Genomic DNA, 19749 nt, shown 5'->3' with positions numbered 1-19749 from the left:
GTGAGCAAAACGAATATTCGATTTGGGAGCCTCGAATGTGATATCCGTGATGCAGCTTCCATTTTTTGTTGCCTTCCAAATCGTGGCAAAAAGTACCCCAATTATCTGAACGTTGACGTTGGATATCATCATGATGAAATAATGACTGGGATGTGGATCTTTGAAGAAGAGCACAATCACAATAATGTCGAACAGACACGGAAAAACGAAGTTGGTGGTGGCAATCCAGAATAATGTGCCAAGTGGATTTCGATATTGATTATCTGAATTACGTCCAGTATCAGAATGATGCGAGTAACGGGAAGTATGCGATAGGCAATGGGCATCTCTTACTTTTGAATCTTCCACGAAAAAGCTGTAGGGAATACACACTCCCTTCGTTGATTTTCCACAGAAAAAGGGCAGAACAAAGTCTAAAAAGATGTAAAAGTTAAGTTAATGAAACGATTTTCAGTCTGGAAGAGGTATCATACGCGTTATCTACTAGCTGGAGAGACCATTCAATAATTTCTCCCGGCAAGCTTTTGACCATTGGAATGTAATCCGCATTGCTGGATATTGCTTTGCTTCCTTGAAAAATATGGGTAAAGAGGATACAAAAATTGATGAGCCGAGCAATTTTGACAGTGACTAGGAGGGTAATGATACAGCTCCACAAACGTTCGGGTGTCGCATGGCGAGGATAAACGACCAACACACGAAAGAATAGAATACAATCGACGTAGATGCCGAGCGATGCTGCAATAAATGTATAGGCCAGCACTTCTGCGCGGTTAAGCAGATCAAAAGGCTTTAAAATGGCCGTCATCTGTCGTCAAAAATTTCGAAATGGAAAATATATAATTCACGTTCTTGGTCTTGCACAGGTGAATGAAACTTGCCTGGATTGAGAGATACAAGAGACCCATTGTGACGCTCAAGCATATTCCCACCAAGTTGCTAATGAAGATACCTGATCGGCGTAGCGATTTGGACGACGTGTAGAACAGGATCACCATCAGTGGCAGAGAAACACCTAGCCAGACCGCACAAATCATCAATACGTAGAGCTGTGGTTTGATTCCTGAAATGTATGCATTCAAAGCAGCCAGACCAATTCGCTGATCCTGAGGAGTGGTTGAATTAATACCGCTCATAGAGGAATGTCCTGAGTTCAAGAAAAGACCAAAGGTTATAGATGATCCTCGTCGTGATAAAGAAGCCCGACTGCTGATCAGTGATGATTAATAGGCTGATTCTATGGACCGTTTCCTCCGGCGTTTGAGATTGTTTAGATTATGGTGTCGGATGCCCAAGTGATGTCCATCAACAGCTGTAGTAGTCAAACAAAGGTGATGCAACCGGGGTGCCAGGAGCTATCGATGCGGTGCTTGAAACTTGAAGTTGATTTACGAATGCCTGTCTTCCCGTTCTTGCGGCTCTAATTCGAATATCCGGGGTTAAAACAGTGCCTAAATTTCGTTCAAAGGTAAAGTTAAGGACGAGTACACCGGTTGAAGACAGAATAGCAGCTAGAGGATACAGATGAGACACTGACTACGGGAGCTTGCAATGTTTGGATGACAAGTGACCATACAAGTCTCGACAAATAGGAAAGGATGTATAAACTGAAGAAAGCATGGAGTGAGCGTCGGATTGACATCAAGGCTTCATTATCACAAAAGTGGGTTAAGAGTGAACTTTACAACGCATATGATAAAACGATAGGGAAAGCGTGCGAGATGGGAAAGTCATAACGAGAAATAGAGAATAATTACTAATAGTATGCGTAAACGGCGCAGAAGTGTTTAATATCCTGAAAAAACAGGTCAAATCAGATCAGCCAAACGTTGCACGAGTGGCAAACATATGTTTCCGCTGCGACTTGATGGGTAAAGGAATATCATCCTCGCGATCAGTACCCGGTCGTGTAAACGAGAAACTACGCTCGGAATTCAATGGGGTCGGCATAGGGTTCGAACTGGAGCTCGAGGAGGGCCCGGTGCCATTCCTGTCCCTATCTGGCACAGGTGTATGCGACTGCGAGTGTGGTTGATCACCATCCCCGACAACTGGCGAGCGGTGAACGCGAGCACTGGCGCTGTGGAATGCGGGTTGTCGGCTTCGGCTGTGTCGTCCTCCCTCGTTATGGTAATGGTGATCATTGCCGACAGGGGCTGAAATATGGTATTCTTCGTGGTGAGACGAAGAACGATAGCGGTCTGAATCTAGATATCGGCTCTGTGATTCGAGGTAGGACAGTCGTCTCCTAAGTGCATCCACTTCGGCGGAGTGTAGTTGTCGCAATGCCATTATTTCCTCTTTGTCTCTCTGCTCCCTTGCGCGGGCCTCGTCTTTTAAAGCCTTAACCTCGTCCATGATATTGTTGATGGCGAACGAGTCCGATGACGGGATTACAGGGGACATCGACCGGATAGATATGTCTGGGTCAGCAGCTGAGGTGTCCTTAGACTTTCCTTTAACCATGTCCCCGACGAGCGACAGCATCTTAACAGACACGAGGTTGTTCACCAAAAGAGATAGGTTCGATGACATCTCAGCCGCACATGGATCGATGGTCTCGTCCTTTGCAGCATTGAGCGTAGAATCGGTATCCGTCTCGGAACCCCCGCAATGACCTGAGGAGTGAGTGTCAGGCCCATTCCGATTCGCACCAGAACCAATGTCGGTGTCCCGCTGAGTGCCCGACTGGCTGGAAGAAGAGGCGTGCGATTTAGCCGCTGAGTCGTCCTCCACCTGGTCAGTCTGGATTGCAATTTCGCCCATTGCCCGTGGAACGGATTGCACACCCCGACGTAGATCAATACTCCTCTCTTTTTCGCCACTCTCCTTCTCTACACTCATCATCTCTACATCCTCATCTCCACCTTGATTCTTGTCGACAGAATTACGCTCCGTCTGCGTGCTCTGAGATGTCCCCTCAGGAGCACACCCTATATTTCGATCGCAAAACTCCTTATCACTTAACGCCTTCCGTGCTTCCCTCTGTTCCCGTGCCTCTTTCTCCAAAGCTTGCAACCTATCAACAATCCCAACAAGTTCTTCTTTCACGGATAAGAAACGCCCCTCGAAATGCTGGAATCGACCTTCCAACGCCTGTTGGTCAATCGCAGAACCAGAGGCAGGGGCAGTACCTATCGACGGCACAGCGGTGGAAGAGGAGGATGCACTACCGGCATTAATCAACTTCTCACCCTCGTTCCGGCTAGAGGTGACCAGGTTCACCAAGAGTTTCAAAGCCTCGCTAGTGATAAATTCCTGCGAGTTCTCCGGACGATGGGATTCGGCTCCTACAGAAGCCTGAGCAGCACGCTTGTTCCTGGCCGCGGCAGATCGTCCAGGTGGCGGAGGCGGGGGTGCAATCGCTGCCCATTTACCCGTTTGCGCATGCAGCGTGTTTTCAGTATCCGCCTGTTCAGTAGAGGTGTGTCCCGTAGGGGGTAATGTCGATTGCTGAGGAGCCGGTGAGCGGAAAGGCAGGTTAGATTGCGATGCGGATGGAGTTGGTGAAGGTGACCGAGATGAGCCTGATGAAGACGAAGATGAAGAGACTGATGAAGCCCGGCTCTGCTCGGCAGCTTTCCTCGCAGCACGCGCGGCAGCGTGAGCTACCGCACCACCCCGAGGCTTTCCGTCACTAACATAGACATTCACGGTGGCCACACCAGCAATCTGTGAAGCGCGAGTTTGACGGGGTTTCGAACCGGATGGATGAAGAAGCGATGGATGTGGAGCCTTTTTCCCAGATCGACGGGGTTTATTTGTGGAGGGGTTGGAAGCGGAAGACAGCTTGCTCGAGGATGCATTGGCAGAAGGGCTCCTTAATTGACTAAGGGTGACGGAGGAGAAACGGCGAGGAACTGAAGTTTGCAGAGGCATTGAATTTGGGCTACTCGGACGCTCTCCCCTATTGGCGAGAGTGCCATTGTTTGTCACAGACGAAGAATCTACACCAGAACCTATGGGCGGTTGAGATACAGGCCGCGGGCGTGAGACAATGGTCTCCTCAGCCTCTGGATCTAAAGGATTTGCAGGTGGTGTGGGACCGATTGATTGTCTAGGTTCCTGAGATTCATTCCCATTCCCAGATCCTGAAGCTCCTGAAAAATTATTTCTGGCCCATATAGGATTCTTTTCCATGGCCGCCAGCGTACGGGTCAGGGCGACGATATTGTTGACCTTGTGGCGACGATGTGAGGTATCACTGATCATCTCGATTCGAGCGCGTTTCGTAGCACGCTCATTTTCGTCTTCGTCGATAGGGAGGTCTCGAACCCTTTTCGATGGGGCATCCTCTAAATCAGTAGGCCCTGATTGGTGAGTTGTAGGATCGTCGTCATCGTCCCCTACTTCATCGCCTTCAGCATCGAGATCGCTGTCCGCATTTTCTTCCTCTTCCTCTTCTTCTTGTGCCCCCTGTTCGGCTTCATCGTCCATCTCAAATTCTGTAAGCTCTGACTCAGAGCTCCATGATAATTCCTCATCATCGCCAATCCAAGTTAGACGTTCGCCAAAAAGAGACCACTCTCCATCTCCCAGTCTTTCTAAGCCTGCCCGGAACTCAGCAATTGTGATACCATCGGAGACTTCTTGCTCCTTCATTCTGACGCCATTGAGACCTCTTGTGCACCATCTTTTCCAGTCTGAGCAACATTGATATGAGTGGGAAATTGGTTGAATGGCAGATTACACGCACCATGCTTGAGAACGTCCCTATCGTATTCCTTTACACTGAATTTTTGCTCAAACTCCTTCCCAGCTGGAGGGTCATTGCGATACCATGATTTATAAAATCTCGCCAACAATCGATCGAACATAACACATCGCCACCCCTTCTCCATGCCACCAGCAAAAGCCTTGGCGCGTGCTCGTTGGAACAAATTTTCGCATAAACGCGAGAGGTGGTACACATTTGCCCGCTCCTTCTTCCATAGATTTACGTCGTTAAGCTTGCTCAGAGCGATTCCCCAATAATATCTTGCGACGAACATAAGAGGCAGGCGGTAACCGTGTGGAAGGGTGACGACTTCGCCATTAAACATTTTGACGTAGACAAATGGCGCTGAAGGATTGTATTCCCTTGGGGGGATTGAAAATCCTTTCTCCCAAAGTTCGTTGAGCAACTGGTCATGGCTCAATGTACGAACGGTTCGAGCCGTATAACTCCAATCGAGGTCGCCAGACTTGTCCTTTGACCATTGGCCATTGTCGCCTGAGCTGTGTTGCGCTTCCAACAGAGATGCAACCTCAGCGTCCTCGACGTCGTCGGCGAACGACTTCAATCTAGCTTTAGAAGTCATGTGTAGCGATAGTCAAGAAAGTGAAAAACAAAGAAAACAGAACGACTTCACTTGGAACATGTATTGCCCTCGGAACCAAACAAATACAAGCACCAGAGCGACCTTAATGAAATACACACGCCGACAAAGTCCGAACTTGCCTTCCGCCTCCATCTCTTGCATTATCTTGGGCCCGACTCGACTCGCCTTTTAACGAAGTCGTCTACTAGCAGGCATGAAACTGGGTTTATGGGTTTAACGGCTCTTAATGGTACGTCTGTGCTCTTGTCCCTATAGCAGTTGATTCATTTACAAGAATAGACTCATCATTCAAAAATCCAGTTTGACTTCCTCTGTGATGGGCATTTGATTTGACGCCTATGGGACCATGAGTATTGCGACGTCTCACAGCGTTTCACAGCAGAATATCTGCCAAAAATAAGACGGGCGTTGGCTCGTCCTGTGCGACCGTCACACCTATGACAGTAAACAGGTGTATTACCGTGTCAAACCGTGGTTTTGTTCGTGGAGGCACCGGGAAGCCTGTACTTCCAGTCATGTTCCATATGTTCCTGTGAAATATGGTGGTAGCGATAAAATGCCAAGACCAACAAAGAGGTATAAAAGCCTGTGGGATTCTTGGGAGGGAAGCATCATCCTTTCGTTCCATTTCTTCTGTTTCGCTTTTCGCTCTTTTGTTTGGCCCGGTTGCCCATCCACAGTCTTTGATCACTTCGTACAAATCCTCCAGGGAAGGCCTTACATTTGTGCTTATAGCAAGTGAGTATACACACCCATGGTCTACACTGGAACAATGAAGTTGATTTGTATTCTATTTAGACTTCGTCTTTTATTCCATTTCGTCACTTTAAATCATCATCATGTTCGCTAAATTCGCTGCTGCACTTACTGTCGCTATTTCTGTCCTCTCTGCTGGTGTCTCTGCCGCCCCCACGAACACCGATTTAGGTATGACATACTATGTCTATGTCGCTGATCTGCATCACTCAATTCTATCTTTTCTTAGTCGCCCGCGGTGGATTCCACTCCTTCAACGGCTACCAAGGACTCAGTTCCTTCCACAACTTCGACAACTTCTATGGAGCCGATAACTTTGACAATAGCCACTTCAGCGAGAGCTCCATCTCCGTAGTTAAGGAGAAGGAAGTCGTCTGCCACTCGCAGAGCATTACCATCATCCAACAGCGTCTCCTCGTCCTCCAGGAGATGGCCAAGCGGTCAGTGTTTCTCCTCCCAAGCCATACACTTGACTGACCCTCCAACCACTCTCCAGCATCATCTCCGAGCAGATCTGTGAAGTTGAGACTCAAACCGTCGTCTTCGAGCAGTTCCACTCAAGCCTGCACGGCTTCAGCCGCGACCTGCGCCGCTTCTCCGGTCGCAACGTCGGCTACGATTCTGGAATCCTCTCCCACTTCAACGACTTCTACGAGAGCGACGGCTCGCTCAGCGTCAACGACTGGGGATTCTCCGGCCACGACCTCGGCAACTCCTACATCGTCCCCAGCGGCAACAACTGGGACAACAGCCGCTCGTTTGGCTCTGTCGGAAACGCCTACAGGTCCGCCCGCTCTGCTGTCACCAAGTTCTAAGTGGCTCAGGGGTCTCCTTCGTCGTTTTTCGCTTGAGTTCGAGAAGAACCTGATGTTCATGGTACTTCGCTCATAGACTTTATTTATCCCTGTGGCTCTTTCTTTGTTCGAACCTTTTGATGATGATGGTTTTTTGACCATGTTATGGACACCCCTTCGTAGTTCACCTAATATGCATTCATTCGTAACGAATTCCCTAATTTCCTCGAGTTGATTTGTACGGCTCTTGGCTGTTTTTTCATTTTTTTCACCCTTCTTTCTTTACGTACACATTCATCCATTCTGATATCAATGCATTCACTGCTTGGCTATTTACACGCAACGCATACAAAGCAGAAATATTAAGAATTTTTGACTGTGGACCTTGTTATATATGGCTTGTGAAAGCGAAAACAGGATCAGGAAAGTCCGATTGGCATTATTCAGTGAGCCAAAGTCTGACTTTGAGACATGGCCAGGCAGGCGGTGTCGTAGGAGAACGCCGCTCAAACCCACAAAATCCCAGGGTTATCATGTATAATCAATTTCGTTCCCAAAGCAATCGTGTCAATCAAAAACTGGTAAATAAATGGAAAGATTGGACTGAGCAGGGATGTGATTAAGTCTGCGAACTCTCACAACATATCGTATAGTCATAGACGCAAACAAACTAGAATAAAGTATCGAAACTGTGTACAGAGCCGTGTCAATCACTGCCGGTTTTGGGAGTACTGTTTTTTGTCGGCGAAGGATTGACGGAGGAAGATGGAGTGGGTGCTTTCTTTTCATTTTTCTTCTTTTTGGGCGAAGGCTCAGTAGAGGTTTGGTTTGGATTCTGCGCCGCGTAAGAACCACGTTTTGTGACGCAGCGGATTGCTATTTGTCCGAACTTTGTTCTTTGGAGAGATTTGATGAATTTTGATATAAGATTGACGGATTTGATGTGCCATGACGGGCCCGAAGATTTATTGCCATTTAGCTTAATATCGACGGATGAAGGTCTTTCTGGAGTAGGTTTGTTGGGTTGGTGACTAGAAGAATTATGAGGGGGAGTGCTTGAGCCATTGACAGTTTGAGGTCCAGTCGCATGAGAAGCTGAGGCGTGTAGTGTGGCCGTTGAGGATGGGGTAGATGAAACGTCCATTATATGTTTGTTAGTCGAACTTTGACCAGAGCCTTCAGGAGATGGTGAAATAGATCGGTTGAAAAACTGTGGATCCGAGTCCTCGAATTCTCCAATCTGACCATATAATGAATGATGAGGCAGGCTTATGGTCAATATGCTGAATTGATCGGAGAGTTCTGTGCTCACCATCTGAACGTAGGCAGTATACTGCGATCTAAGCTGTGTCCACCTTTTGACAGCTTCTGGATCAGTAAGGCTGTCCAGCTGAAAAGCAAGGGGTTCATTTTTCGAGCTTGAGGAGGGGTCCGTCTCGACTTTGATCCAGTCCCACCACTCTGCGTATTTGGATAGGTATTCGCTGAATTTGACTAAAACGTCGAGATCATCCTTGCGATACTGTGGATAGTCGTCTCTAGCCCTATGACCAGGGTGGTCAGCAGATTTGAGCTGTTCTGTCAATTGGGACATCGTCTATGCAATAAGCAGTAAATATCAACGCAGTTTAGTAGAAAAAATCCATTTACTTACTTCGTAGATGTCGGTGCGCACATTGCGAAAGGCTTGGAATGCGCTGTTTGCATTTTCCCGTGCTTCCCGCGCGAGATCCATCATGCCGACAAGGTATTGTTTAAGATCCTCCTGATCGTCTACGGGGAGCACTTTTGCTAGAAACAGTACCTCTTCGGTTACGGTGAAGCCGCTGTATGCTGCTGATACGCCCATTTGTATGGCAGATACATAATTAGCTGCTTTTGTAGATATCTCCCCAATGAGTGGGTTTGATCTATAGTTTCGTGCAGCAATTTAGAAGGAAGTATGAGCCTATTGGAAAAAATTACGAACGGAGACGGGGGAAGCGTTGTCCATGGTTTGAGGAGGCTTAAAGACTGTTGGGTCGTTTCGGCCAGGCCTTGGAGGTCGTAGTTATGAGGCGTTGAGAGAATAATGTTGGTCCTTGACATTTTAGTGTGAGATTAAAGGTTCAGTTAAGAGCATTGTCCCTGCTGCCTAGAGGCTTGAAGTATCATTACGATTTGATGGCATTGCTGAAGCCTCATGGTTTTCCTGCAGCGACACGACGCTGAGGGTCGTTCTAAAAATAGAGCGAAAACAATCTAGTCGAAGTGCCGGCTTAAATTCGGTTGAAGATCACTTGGAAGTTGCTCGATAAGTCAAGACTTGTCAAGCTGATATGGCGATAGGATCATCATGAGGTGCAGGATATTTTTCTGCCTGGCGGATTTGAATCAGATGGCAGTGCTGGCATTCAAAGTAGAATGAATGAATCTAAGTGTCGAAAGAAGATTTTAGACGCCTGTCAAGAGTTATTCCTTAGTCCTGGAGCATGTTCAAGAAGCCGTAGAGAGAATTCGACGTACTTATATTTATTAGCGCCACCTTTGGTCGGATGAAATGAAAAATGATCTTCGTATCGATTTAGCAGTTGAGGTGGCATATATCTGTAAGTAAAACTTCTTCATTGTTTCCGAGGACAATTTATCTCATACATAGATAATTCGGAACAAGTCGAGTTGTTGGTTTGGGTTCAAATCGTGTGGTGTTGTTCAAAGGACTGCAGCTCGGTGCCAGTTACGATTTTTTGACTAGCTTGAACTTCACGTGCCAGCCAAACAAGGACACATTTAGGGCGACGCGTCTCGCCCTTGCTCGACAGGGATATGATCACTCTGTAAACCCCAATCTCCCATCCGCACATCGCCCTCCCTTTCCATTTTTTTTCTATACTTGTTCTGTATACCAAATAAAAGGAACTCGATATCAAGAATATATGGCACAGCCAACAGCAGCTCAACCACCCAAGCTTGTGCTGGAGGACTTCATCTCCGGAGCGCTTGCGCACACTCCAGCGGAGCTGCATCCGTTCTTTGAGTCGTTCAAGACTCTGTACACACGGAAGTGAGTTGATTATGTACACATGCGCTGAGAAGTTATCGATCGTTTTGATGTTTTGGAAATTAATGATAATGCAGACTATGGCATCAGCTTACACTGAAGCTCTTCGAATTCTTCGACCATCCGTCATCGGGACCTTTCCGACAGCGAGTGTTTGAGTTGTTTGTAAGGGATTTCGAGTCGAAACTGAACCAGCTACGGTTGGCGGAGATGGCTGTTAAAGTAGCGGGTGTGATCGACGGTGAGTGCCCGTATTTTGGTCGGGCGATATGTTCATAGGTTGCTGATCATCTTTATGTTCTTTCTTATGCTATGATCTTTCTTGACTCCCTGAAAAATATTCCTGTGGGTCTGATATGGTGGAATAGCGCCCCAGAACTTCCTCACTGCGCTCCTCTCGCGGATCGACAAGGAGACAGCACCTGAAGCGCACGTCATCTTGCTCACCGCGATCGCAAAAGCGAAGCTACTGTTTGGGGACCAGCAGGGAACGAAGACGGACATCGACGCGGCGCAGAAAATTCTAGACAGCCTAGATAGCGTGGAGAATAGCGTGAACGCGGCGTACTACCGTGTCGCGGCGGATTATTTCAAGGTAAGTCTGTATTATATTGTTGTGGTCAACATAGTTATTGATAGGATGTCGTCGATTATCAGATGAAGGGTGACTTTGCGTCGTATTACAAGAACTCACTGCTTTACCTTGCGTGTGTCGATATTGAGAAGGATATGTCGCCTCAGGAACGATTGGAGAGAGCGCATGACCTTAGCTTGTCGGCGCTGCTTGCAGATACCATTTATAACTTTGGTGAACTGGTACAGCACTTTTTCTTGATCTTTTTTGCTATCATTCCATGTAACGCGCGTCTTTCTTAGCTTCAACACCCAATTTTGGATTCATTAGACGGCACAAATCACGCGTGGTTGAAGAAACTTTTGTTCACCTTCAATGAGGGCAGCATTGGGAAATACGAGGCCCTTGTTCCACTTTTCGCGAGCAAGGTAAGCTTAAATCCAATAATTTTACCTTTTTCTGTCTGTCTGATGTCGGTGAACCGCAAAGCCACCCCTGGCGCAGAACATCGCGTTCCTACAACAAAAGATCTGCCTGATGGCGTTGATCGAATCTGCTTTCAGACGACAGGGAAATAACAGAACAATGTCATTCAAGACAATTGCTGAGGAGACACATTTGCCGATTGAGGACGTTGAATTTTTGGTTATGAGAGCATTGAGGTTAGGCTTTGTTTTTGTTTTGCGATATTCAAAAGAATCTAATATAACTTTTCGTCTGCGTATAGTTTGAAACTTATCAAAGGTTCCATCGACGAGGTTGATCAGAAAGTACTCATCACTTGGGTACAGCCGCGGGTGCTGTCCCGGGAACAGATTGCTGGTTTGTCGAATAGGATCGGAGAGTGGGTTGACAAGTTGAACAAAGTCGCAACCAGACTTGCGTCTGAGGTGCCGCAGACGGCTTAGGGTACGATTATAACCTTCAAGCGTCGTTGGCGGCGTGTACATATATTTAATGAGCATGAGGCGGGGACGCGTGTACATTTTTTTTTCTTTCTCCTCTTCTTTTTTGGCACGTTTCGGCGGACCCTGTTTCAAAGAAGGTATTTGTAGGCGCGTGTGTGATAGTCGGGGTATGTCCGCTAGGCGATATCGCTGCCAAACCCGCTGCCCTACTTTCATGAGAATAATACCGAGGTTTTGTGGATTTGTTCTCTCGCAGATGCCGTTCCCGGATCGCACGACACATCGTTATGTCTGGAAATCCATCTTTTGCCCGTCCCAATGCCGATAGCATCCGACCTGCGCATGTTTGTGGGAGTACACATGTTGGGCAAGGGAAGTTGGATCGCCTCCTATGTTCAGGTGATAATACTTGATTCCAAAGCTTGTTCATAACTTCATGTAGCTTGTAGTTTGTATTCTGTGAAATATCGATTGCAATTAATCAAACCCCAAAGTATCGGCGTAGATATATTTTGTTCTGATTCTAAGCCATCATGAGGCTTGGACTGATGGAGATTATTGTCGCGTGGTCGCCGAGTAAGGAAGGGAGTCAGTCCCCTTCTCAACTGCTACCACTACAACGTGCCCAAACATACGCCTCTTTCCTCACCCAAAACTCGTCCTATTCTCAACATATCCAGCTGCGGCGCGAACGTGGACTCGTAGTTGACAGACAGACACACGCTGGCTATTTCAAACCCGGAATCAAGGGTCTGAATCAGCACCCAGACTTGGAAGGAAGGAGGAAACAGCACAGAAATACATACGTACACGGCACCGCCGCACCCAAGCCTGGCAGCAGCAACGAGGACTCTCTTGCTCTGTTTGGACACACTCTTTTTTTCTCTTTCTTCTCTTCATTCCTATCAGAAACATCTTTCATTCATACTCTTTTCATATCGGATCTTGTCTTGTTCTGTCTTGTGCTTACAACCGACTGGCCTCACACTCCAAACACAGGCGCAGGGATTATCTCATTTCCCCGTGTAGGCTCCCCCCGAGCGAGCAAGCAAAGGAACAAACAAGGCGGGCTGTAATTGTGGGAGAAGAAGAAGAAGAAGAAGGCGCGAGTTATGGCGGCGAGTTATAATTCAAGCACGGTGAGACCGCATGCGGGAAACGGACAGTCGTCGCCTGGGCCCCCTGCACCGGGCCTGCCGTCGACGTCGACGTTCTCGTTCAAGGCCCCGTTCCCTGTGTCCCCTGTGTCGGCGGCCAATGTGACGGCGCTGAAGCACCGCCGGGTGTCGCTGGCCTCGCCCTCGTCGCCTCGTATTGTCAAGCCATGGAGCTTCAGAGACGAAATGGGGTTACAGCCACAGGCTTCGGAGGATGCGAGTGTTACGACGGCGGCGGGGAAGGCTACGTCAGCTAATACCGCTGCGAGTTCGCCGTTGGCAGGATCACCTTCAGAGACGACGACGCCGCCCACCGACGGGCTGCCGGAGAAGAAGGGCAAGATGCGGAAGATTGACCCGACGCAGAACAGCGACGACTCGGCTTTGGTTCTGGAGAAGAAACCTAGGAAGAAATGGTCTTCGGAGGAGACGCAGATGCTGGTTGACGGGTGCAATAAGGTGAGTTCATGTTATATGCTTTCCTCCCTTGTGTTCGTATTCAACGGAATCCAAGCATGGCGTTGGAAACTGGAAAACTATTCTACAAGACCCTGAATTCACATTTCATGATCGCTCAGCCGTGGATCTTAAAGACAGGCACGCTTTATTTTTTAATGACTAACATATGACGCTTACAATGTATTGGGGCTGTAGATTCCGGACCTACTTCCCTGATGCATACAAGAAACACTACCCGAATGCACGCACACACCTTTCCAGCAAGATTCGTTCGACCTTTGCGGATGGAACCTCCCTCTTCGAGAAAACACGCAGTAAGCGGAGGAGGCCATTCACAGAGGCGGAGGACCGCGCACTGAAGGCAGGCTATGAGAAACACGGCACGACGTGGGCGACGATTGTCAAAGACCCGATCTTCCAGGAGCAGAACCGGCGCTCGACAGATCTGCGTGACCGGTTCCGCAATGCTTTCCCGATGCTCTATCAAGCGGCGGGGTACAAACCGCGCACGGCGGCAGCGAGCAAGAAGCGGGATAAGGATAATTTGGATGGTGCGCCGCAGGTTATGAGGGCGGCCGATGATCAGCTGGCGACCGCTGGACCGGTGAGGAGTCGAAGGAGGGCGCATACGAGTCAGGGGCTCCTGAGAGGCGGTACGAAGAGTGTCCCACAGAGCACGGCGTGTTCGGAGGATGAGGACAGTTCGGGAGGGGAGGAGGAGAGCGAGAGCTCGCGAAGGGTGTTTAAGACTCCACCGTTGCCAGTGTTTGTGGATGGAAATCATGATTTTAGGGCGGGGTCGAAGATGAAAAGGCCCGTGAAGGGTACTACGTCTGTCAGTGCGCCGGTGATTTCGACTTCGGGGTCTGCTTCTTCAAATACAACTGCCCCATCGACTACTACGTCGGCTCCTGTCTCCCAACCGACTGAATACAATGATGGACCTGAGGATGAGGACATGGATCTCGTGCTCGTCGATACGGACCCGCTGAACATCCCCGACTTCCTCCCGAATCATACACATTCCGACATGGAGACCTGGTCGTCTGGACTCAACACTCCAACTCACTCGTCTACAGCTGCATGGTCCACAGCCGCTGCGTCACCGACTTCTAGCCACGTCTCAGACTTTTTCTTGACCGGCAATGCCACGAGCAACAGTGCATCAAGCGCCTCGTCACCTTTCATCCACAGACGTACTGACATTCCCGGCTCGCACAACATGGGAAACATGATCGGGAAGAGCGCTTGGGGCACCAACGACTGGTTCTCGCCTAATCCGCGGCTGGACAGCGGAAACGGCGGGAACGCAAGCAGCAGCGCCTCGTCATCGTCGTACATCGACGCCTCGAGCTTCTCGCCCGCCTCGCCATTCTCCTTCCACCCGCATCTGAACCACGACGTGCTCGACCGGTACGACCTCTTCCCACCGTACATGCCCGACAGCAACTCGTCGGAGGTGGGGCACGGCGACGCGCACACGACGTTTTCGGGCGAGTTTGGGCTCGGGCTGGGCCTGGGCGGTGCGAGCGGCACGTCGAAGGGGTACCATTCGCAGATTGCGGGCGACCTCATCTCGGGCGGCGCGCGTATGCACCAGCAGCCGTCGTCGTTCGCCGCCGCGTTTCTCCCGCTGTCGCTCTCGTCGGGGGCGGCATATGGGGGTGCTGGGGCTGGGTTCGGCGGCGCGGGGCAGAACGGGGAGATTTCAGGGTTGGGGCTGGAGGGTATTCATCCGATGCAGTTGCATGGACATGGACATGGACACGGGCATTCGCACTCGACGAGTTTGGCGGCGATTGATGAGCTTGGGCTGACGGGTATTTCGTTGAACGACCGTGTGGATTCGAGCTCCGGTGCGTCGACTGCGTCTGGAAATGGGGGCGATGCGATGGATGATGGAAGGAGAGATGGGGTCGGAGGTGCAGGTACTGGGAATAACGATGACGAGCAAGATGCTGTTATGATGGAGATGGCGTTTGGGATCCCGCATTCACCGGAAAAGGCACAACTTCAGCAGCAGCAGCAGCAGCAGCAGATGAGGAGTCTCCAGGAAGAGGAGGAGGCTAATTCGGTTGATTTGGACAACTCGCTCAGCTCGGATTCGTTTGGGCTGGATGATCTTGTGGATATGAATGAGCTCCATACAACGCCACCAGCCACACCCGTGTTGACGCAGCCGCGGCCGATGAGGCGGGCCTCTGGGACGATGATGCACAGTTTCGATAGCCCACTTACAGGAGGCGGTGGTGGTGGTGGTGGACATCACGCAAGATCCATCTCCGTCCCACCCTCTGAGGCGCGAAACGTGTTTCTCGGCGGCGGAATACCGATGTCGATGGACGATGTCGGCCTGCACAGTATGCATGCCCCCGTAGATCTGCAGCAACAACAGTTGGCCGAGTCTGCACGGACGCTGCACGCGTTTTTCAACCCGCATCTGTCGTCTCCTGTCAGTGGCAACGGCCATGGACATGGACTTATCGCGCAACAGAGGCATAAGGCGTCGGAGCCGATGAGGTTGGCCAATAGCACTGGTTCGATGCAGCCGCCCATGTCGCCGGTTCTGCGACAGCAGCAGAATGGTAGTGTTCAGCAGCAGATTCAACAACAACAGCAACAACAACAGCAGCAGCAACAACAACATCATCAGCAACAGCAACAACATCATCAGCAACAGCAACAGCAACAACAGGCTACGGGTTCTGTGTATACGAACAACCTCCTTTCGCCATCGTCCCCGTCAATTCTTTCGCCATCATCAAATTCTGCATCCGCCGCCGCCGCTCATCAAGAGCATGGCATTGGCATTGGCCACTCCGTCCATATGAATATGAACGAACAGAACCTCAATAACGAAATATGGCGGAATGTCTTCCCATACAACTTATCGTTCCTAGATCTGCACACGGATTACACGCATGCCCCGGGCCATCATCATTCTCAGTACGGTGCGCTGAACAACCACCATGGCTTAGGCGGTGGGCTAGATGTGACGCTAGAGGATTATTCAGAAGCAAGACAAGGTCTAGCGTTAGATCTGGCTCAAACGGCTGTGTCGTCCTCGTCGTCTCTGTTCGGTGCTAACGGTGCCGGCTTTGGAAGCTTCAATATGAACCTGGGCGCGTCGCTGAGAGGGTTCAACCCCTCCCCTGTGGGAACGATCAGGCAGCGCGGTATGGGTAGGGAGAAAACGCCGATCCCTGCACGGTTCGTGGCGCCTTCGCAGACGGTGTCCACTGTAAACGGGGAGCTCAGCGAGTTGGGGATCGTAGGTGCGACTGTTGATGGGCACGGTGGTGCCGAGGATGGTGGAGGGGGTTCGAACAAGGACGGGACTATTAGGAGTCGTAAACAACCACACCGCTCGGGAAATGGGACTCTTGGGAGATCAATGAGCCATCATAGGGGCCAGAGCCAGAGCGCTGTCTGTCCACAGGACCTCATGCTTCGCAGCGACAATAAGAGAAAGAGGGCGAGTTGGGATGGAGGTATAGCTTGAACGTTTTAAAATTTTCTATGTTTTCTTTTTATTCCGTTGATCGTTTTTCGTCTCTTTTCTATGTTTTCTTCTTATACTTTAAGATCGTTTCACAACTTGTGTCGATCAGGTTATGCTTTTTTGCCCGGTCACTCTATCTCTATCAAACTATTGTTAGCTTTTTTACACACTTTTTTTTCTTATTCTGCTCTATCCGTAATACCCCTCATCCTCCTACTTTATCATCTCGTATCTCTCTATTTTCTGAACCTTTCAAGCTCTTTATTTCTAACTCTCGGATTTTTTGATCACATTTGTGATCTCCCACTGCGTCTATACATTCTTCTCTGTAACCATTCGATTTTCCAATACCCATTATTTTTTCTCTTAAGCGTTATTTCTCCGATTCGACAACGTACTCTTGAATTTCGTCAATCATGGTTATAACGTCTAATGGTATTGCACAACACCCCTTAATCCCAAAGTAAAACTGAAATAATTTCTATCTGACATGGCAAATAGTGTTCTAAATCCTTTGTGGATTTTACATGGCAGCTTTGCCTCGAGGTTCGTATGGGATCAATAGAGCCAGAGATCCAGAGAAGATGATCAAAGCTCCTGCGATGTACACAGGGACGGATGTTGTAATATCGGCGTACAATGCGATGATGGGTGCCTGGTATGAAAGAAGGAAGGTGTGTATTTAGAATTTGTCGAACTTGTTCTAGAAAACCATCACGTACGATGAGCCCGAACACTCTGGTCGCTGCTGCTGTCAGACCGTTGCCTGTGCCTCGATCTTTGCCAGGGAAGATCTCGGGGGAGATGGCATACAGAATACCGTACATGACCTGTCAGTTTCAAGACGGCAAGGGGGGGATATTTAAGCTTCGTGGGATACGGTAAAGTGTGGATGGGACTTACGTTGCTGAAGAATGAGTAACCACAGTTCCACCCCAAAAGTGCGTTCGAGGTTCGTGCAGTGGTGGTGGCGAAGAGGAAGGCACCAGTAAGAGCTTATGAGGAGTTATTTAATCTTCATGGATACATGGATGGGGTAGTGGATTGTGAGTTACCTGCGGATACGGCCAAGGCACCTCGTCGTCCCAGTTGGGGGATCTCGACGAGCCATGTGGCGAAGAACGCAGCGGGGATACCTACGACACTCAAAATGAAGGACTATGCATAATTGATACAATTATCCGTAAGTAAATATTCGCCTGGCACTCATTCAGGGAGCACGTACGTTGCGATAAGTGATGTTGAGGGTTGCATCGTCGAAATGTGCCCCTTTGCTGTTCAATCTGTCATTTATTCAGTTAGTAAGTAACCATACACCCAGAGGATTTCAAGAAGAGTGAGTACTTACAGGAAAGATAGGAAATTGTTGTACAAAGTCGAAGCAAGGCCAATTATACCTGCAAATGCATTAGTCAAAGCTGGTTATAGAACATCAAATATCAAAGAACACCAGACGCACCCCATACGGATATCAACAGAGATGTAGAATAAGCAATTTTCCTCGTCCGGAATAGAGATTTGATATGTCCCAGAGTAAAGTCGGAAGTGCGGGTCAACGACAACTTTTTACCTTCAGCCTTCGTTTCCTGTTGTTTGTCGGAGAACTCCCCGCCACCGACAGCCGCAAGTTGGTCGACGGTCAATGTGCTCGTTGTGCCGTTATACGCAGCTATCTTGTGTATGATCATCACTGCCTCCGCATCACGTCCTTTGCCGATGAGGTACCGTGGACTTTCAGCGAGCTCGAAGACGAAAAAACGAATGGCCCAGAGGAGGAGGGTGAGCCCACCGAGGGTGAAAAGCAAATAGCGCCAGCCCATGTTAGCTGAACGGGTACATGGTGGAGATGTGGGCGTTGCCACGGGGCAAGAAAAGTTTGCTATGAGTGGCCAGGCGAGCTAGGAGAGAAAAAGCGATGGGTGAGCGTAATTTATTAGAGATAACGAAGTTATATCTTACAAGGTTGACGACGAGCTGTCCGAGGCACCAGAATATGGACATGAATGTGAGGAGGAATTGGCGGGATGCAGGAACGAAGTCTGGTTCGGCAAAGGTTAACGAAGTCATCATTTTTTACCGCGATTACCGTAGGGTTGCGAATTACTGACCTAAAAAGACCGCTGAATCTATAGGTAGATTACCTGCAAGTTAAATTTGCGATATTGAGCTTCATATGAATATGCGAGGTGCGATACAAAATTTACCTCCAACTCCTACGCCCATGACGGCGAGCAACGACGCCAAGGTGATAAAATTCGACGCGCCTCCTGCGGCTAGACCGAATACACCAGCAAGGAGCAATGTAATGTTGAAGCACCATCTGCAGATATGGAAAAATTACGTGGCATGCAAGTGAGATGGTCCGAGAGAAACGTGTCAATTCCAGGTCTGGAAGATGGATCGAGCGAGTACGAACCGTCTTCCCCAAACGTCGCAACCTAGACCCCAGAATACAGCCCCCACAAGAAGGCCTGCGTTTACAGCAAGACTGAGGAATGGGGGATTGAATCCGAACTCGTCGACTACGGGTGTCAAGATCAGGCCTGTTATTAGCTATAAAATTGTGTTGAGATAGGCATGAAAATAAAGATCGTGTGAGTCACTGTGTAAATAGTCGAATTGAGGTCGGACGACATACCGGCCATACGCTATCGCTGTTGCACGAAACAACGATTGTCAATTGAGTCCATGTTTGCAGGGGTATGTTAGGTGAATTCTTACGCAAACCACCCGAAGCCGGATACGAGGAATAGCATGTACTTGGAGAGAAGGATGAGAATTAGCTTTCAAAACGTCCTCAACATTCAGTTCAAACCTGAAGTGACGCACCTGATATTTGCCCATCCCAATCTCTTCAATTGCCCGGTTCAGAATCAACGTTTTGGCATAATACACTGGCTCCAAAGCGTCATCTTGGTACAAATTCTCAGTAGAGCTGTACGTCGTATGTGAATCTTTTTCTGCCATATCGATTGGGGATTTTTCATCATGGATGTCGTCAGAGGCGTTACCCCTTGTCTTGGAGGTTGTATCGTCGAGGGTCGTCATGTCAGGTCAGTGAAAGGGTGGGCTTCTAGAGAGGGGCAAAGCGGAACTGGAAGGGTGATTAGATGTTATATACCCCACCAGCTCCTCGTGAACGAAAATAGGCACATTGGATTTTACATACGGATTCTGGAATCTTCATTTGGGTTAGGCGAGGCGTGGATTGTTGCATCCGGATTGGCTTCTATCTTGG

The 19749-nt window shown here is 49.0% G+C and overlaps 6 protein-coding genes across 6 annotated transcripts; 3 read left to right on the top strand and 3 right to left on the bottom strand.

Moving 5' to 3' along the window:
• Window positions 1-1818: 1818 nt before the first annotated feature.
• On the bottom strand, window positions 1819-5300 carry JR316_0010465 (uncharacterized protein; the record flags this gene model as incomplete). The annotated part of the gene is made up of 2 exons (XM_047896133.1): window positions 1819-4643; window positions 4697-5300. The coding sequence occupies 2 exons, from the start codon at window positions 5298-5300 to the stop codon at window positions 1819-1821; spliced, it is 3429 nt and encodes a 1142-aa protein (XP_047744178.1).
• An 860-nt stretch (window positions 5301-6160) lies between these two features.
• Window positions 6161-6892, top strand: JR316_0010464 (uncharacterized protein; the record flags this gene model as incomplete). The annotated part of the gene is made up of 3 exons (XM_047896132.1): window positions 6161-6248; window positions 6307-6517; window positions 6574-6892. 3 exons carry the CDS (start codon window positions 6161-6163, stop codon window positions 6890-6892), a joined length of 618 nt encoding a protein of 205 aa, XP_047744177.1.
• Window positions 6893-7577: 685 nt separating this feature from the next.
• JR316_0010463 (uncharacterized protein) lies at window positions 7578-8959 on the bottom strand (the record flags this gene model as incomplete). The annotated part of the gene is made up of 4 exons (XM_047896131.1): window positions 7578-8111; window positions 8184-8468; window positions 8526-8781; window positions 8841-8959. 4 exons carry the CDS (start codon window positions 8957-8959, stop codon window positions 7578-7580), a joined length of 1194 nt encoding a protein of 397 aa, XP_047744176.1.
• An 827-nt stretch (window positions 8960-9786) lies between these two features.
• On the top strand, window positions 9787-11393 carry JR316_0010462 (putative 26S proteasome regulatory subunit rpn9; the record flags this gene model as incomplete). The annotated part of the gene is made up of 7 exons (XM_047896130.1): window positions 9787-9914; window positions 9989-10152; window positions 10280-10506; window positions 10551-10727; window positions 10788-10913; window positions 10975-11147; window positions 11213-11393. The coding sequence occupies 7 exons, from the start codon at window positions 9787-9789 to the stop codon at window positions 11391-11393; spliced, it is 1176 nt and encodes a 391-aa protein (XP_047744175.1).
• A 533-nt stretch (window positions 11394-11926) lies between these two features.
• Window positions 11927-16511, top strand: JR316_0010461 (Telobox protein 1; the record flags this gene model as incomplete). The annotated part of the gene is given in 4 exon segments (XM_047896129.1): window positions 11927-12255; window positions 12423-12515; window positions 12529-13009; window positions 13236-16511. 4 exon segments carry the CDS (start codon window positions 11927-11929, stop codon window positions 16509-16511), a joined length of 4179 nt encoding a protein of 1392 aa, XP_047744174.1.
• A 523-nt stretch (window positions 16512-17034) lies between these two features.
• Window positions 17035-19559, bottom strand: JR316_0010460 (MFS sugar transporter; the record flags this gene model as incomplete). Its single annotated transcript, XM_047896128.1, has 14 exons — window positions 17035-17166; window positions 17234-17341; window positions 17415-17506; window positions 17567-17669; window positions 17737-17794; window positions 17860-17908; window positions 17971-18409; window positions 18471-18550; window positions 18620-18652; window positions 18716-18831; window positions 18928-19064; window positions 19150-19165; window positions 19233-19270; window positions 19341-19559. 14 exons carry the CDS (start codon window positions 19557-19559, stop codon window positions 17035-17037), a joined length of 1620 nt encoding a protein of 539 aa, XP_047744173.1.
• Window positions 19560-19749: the final 190 nt, after the last annotated feature.

This window comes from Psilocybe cubensis, chromosome 10 (genome assembly GCF_017499595.1).
Source record: "Psilocybe cubensis strain MGC-MH-2018 chromosome 10, whole genome shotgun sequence".
Classification (NCBI taxonomy): Eukaryota; Fungi; Basidiomycota; class Agaricomycetes; order Agaricales; family Agrocybaceae; genus Psilocybe; species Psilocybe cubensis.
Note: the sequence above shows the minus strand (reverse complement) of the source record. Positions and strands in the feature narration are given on the sequence as shown.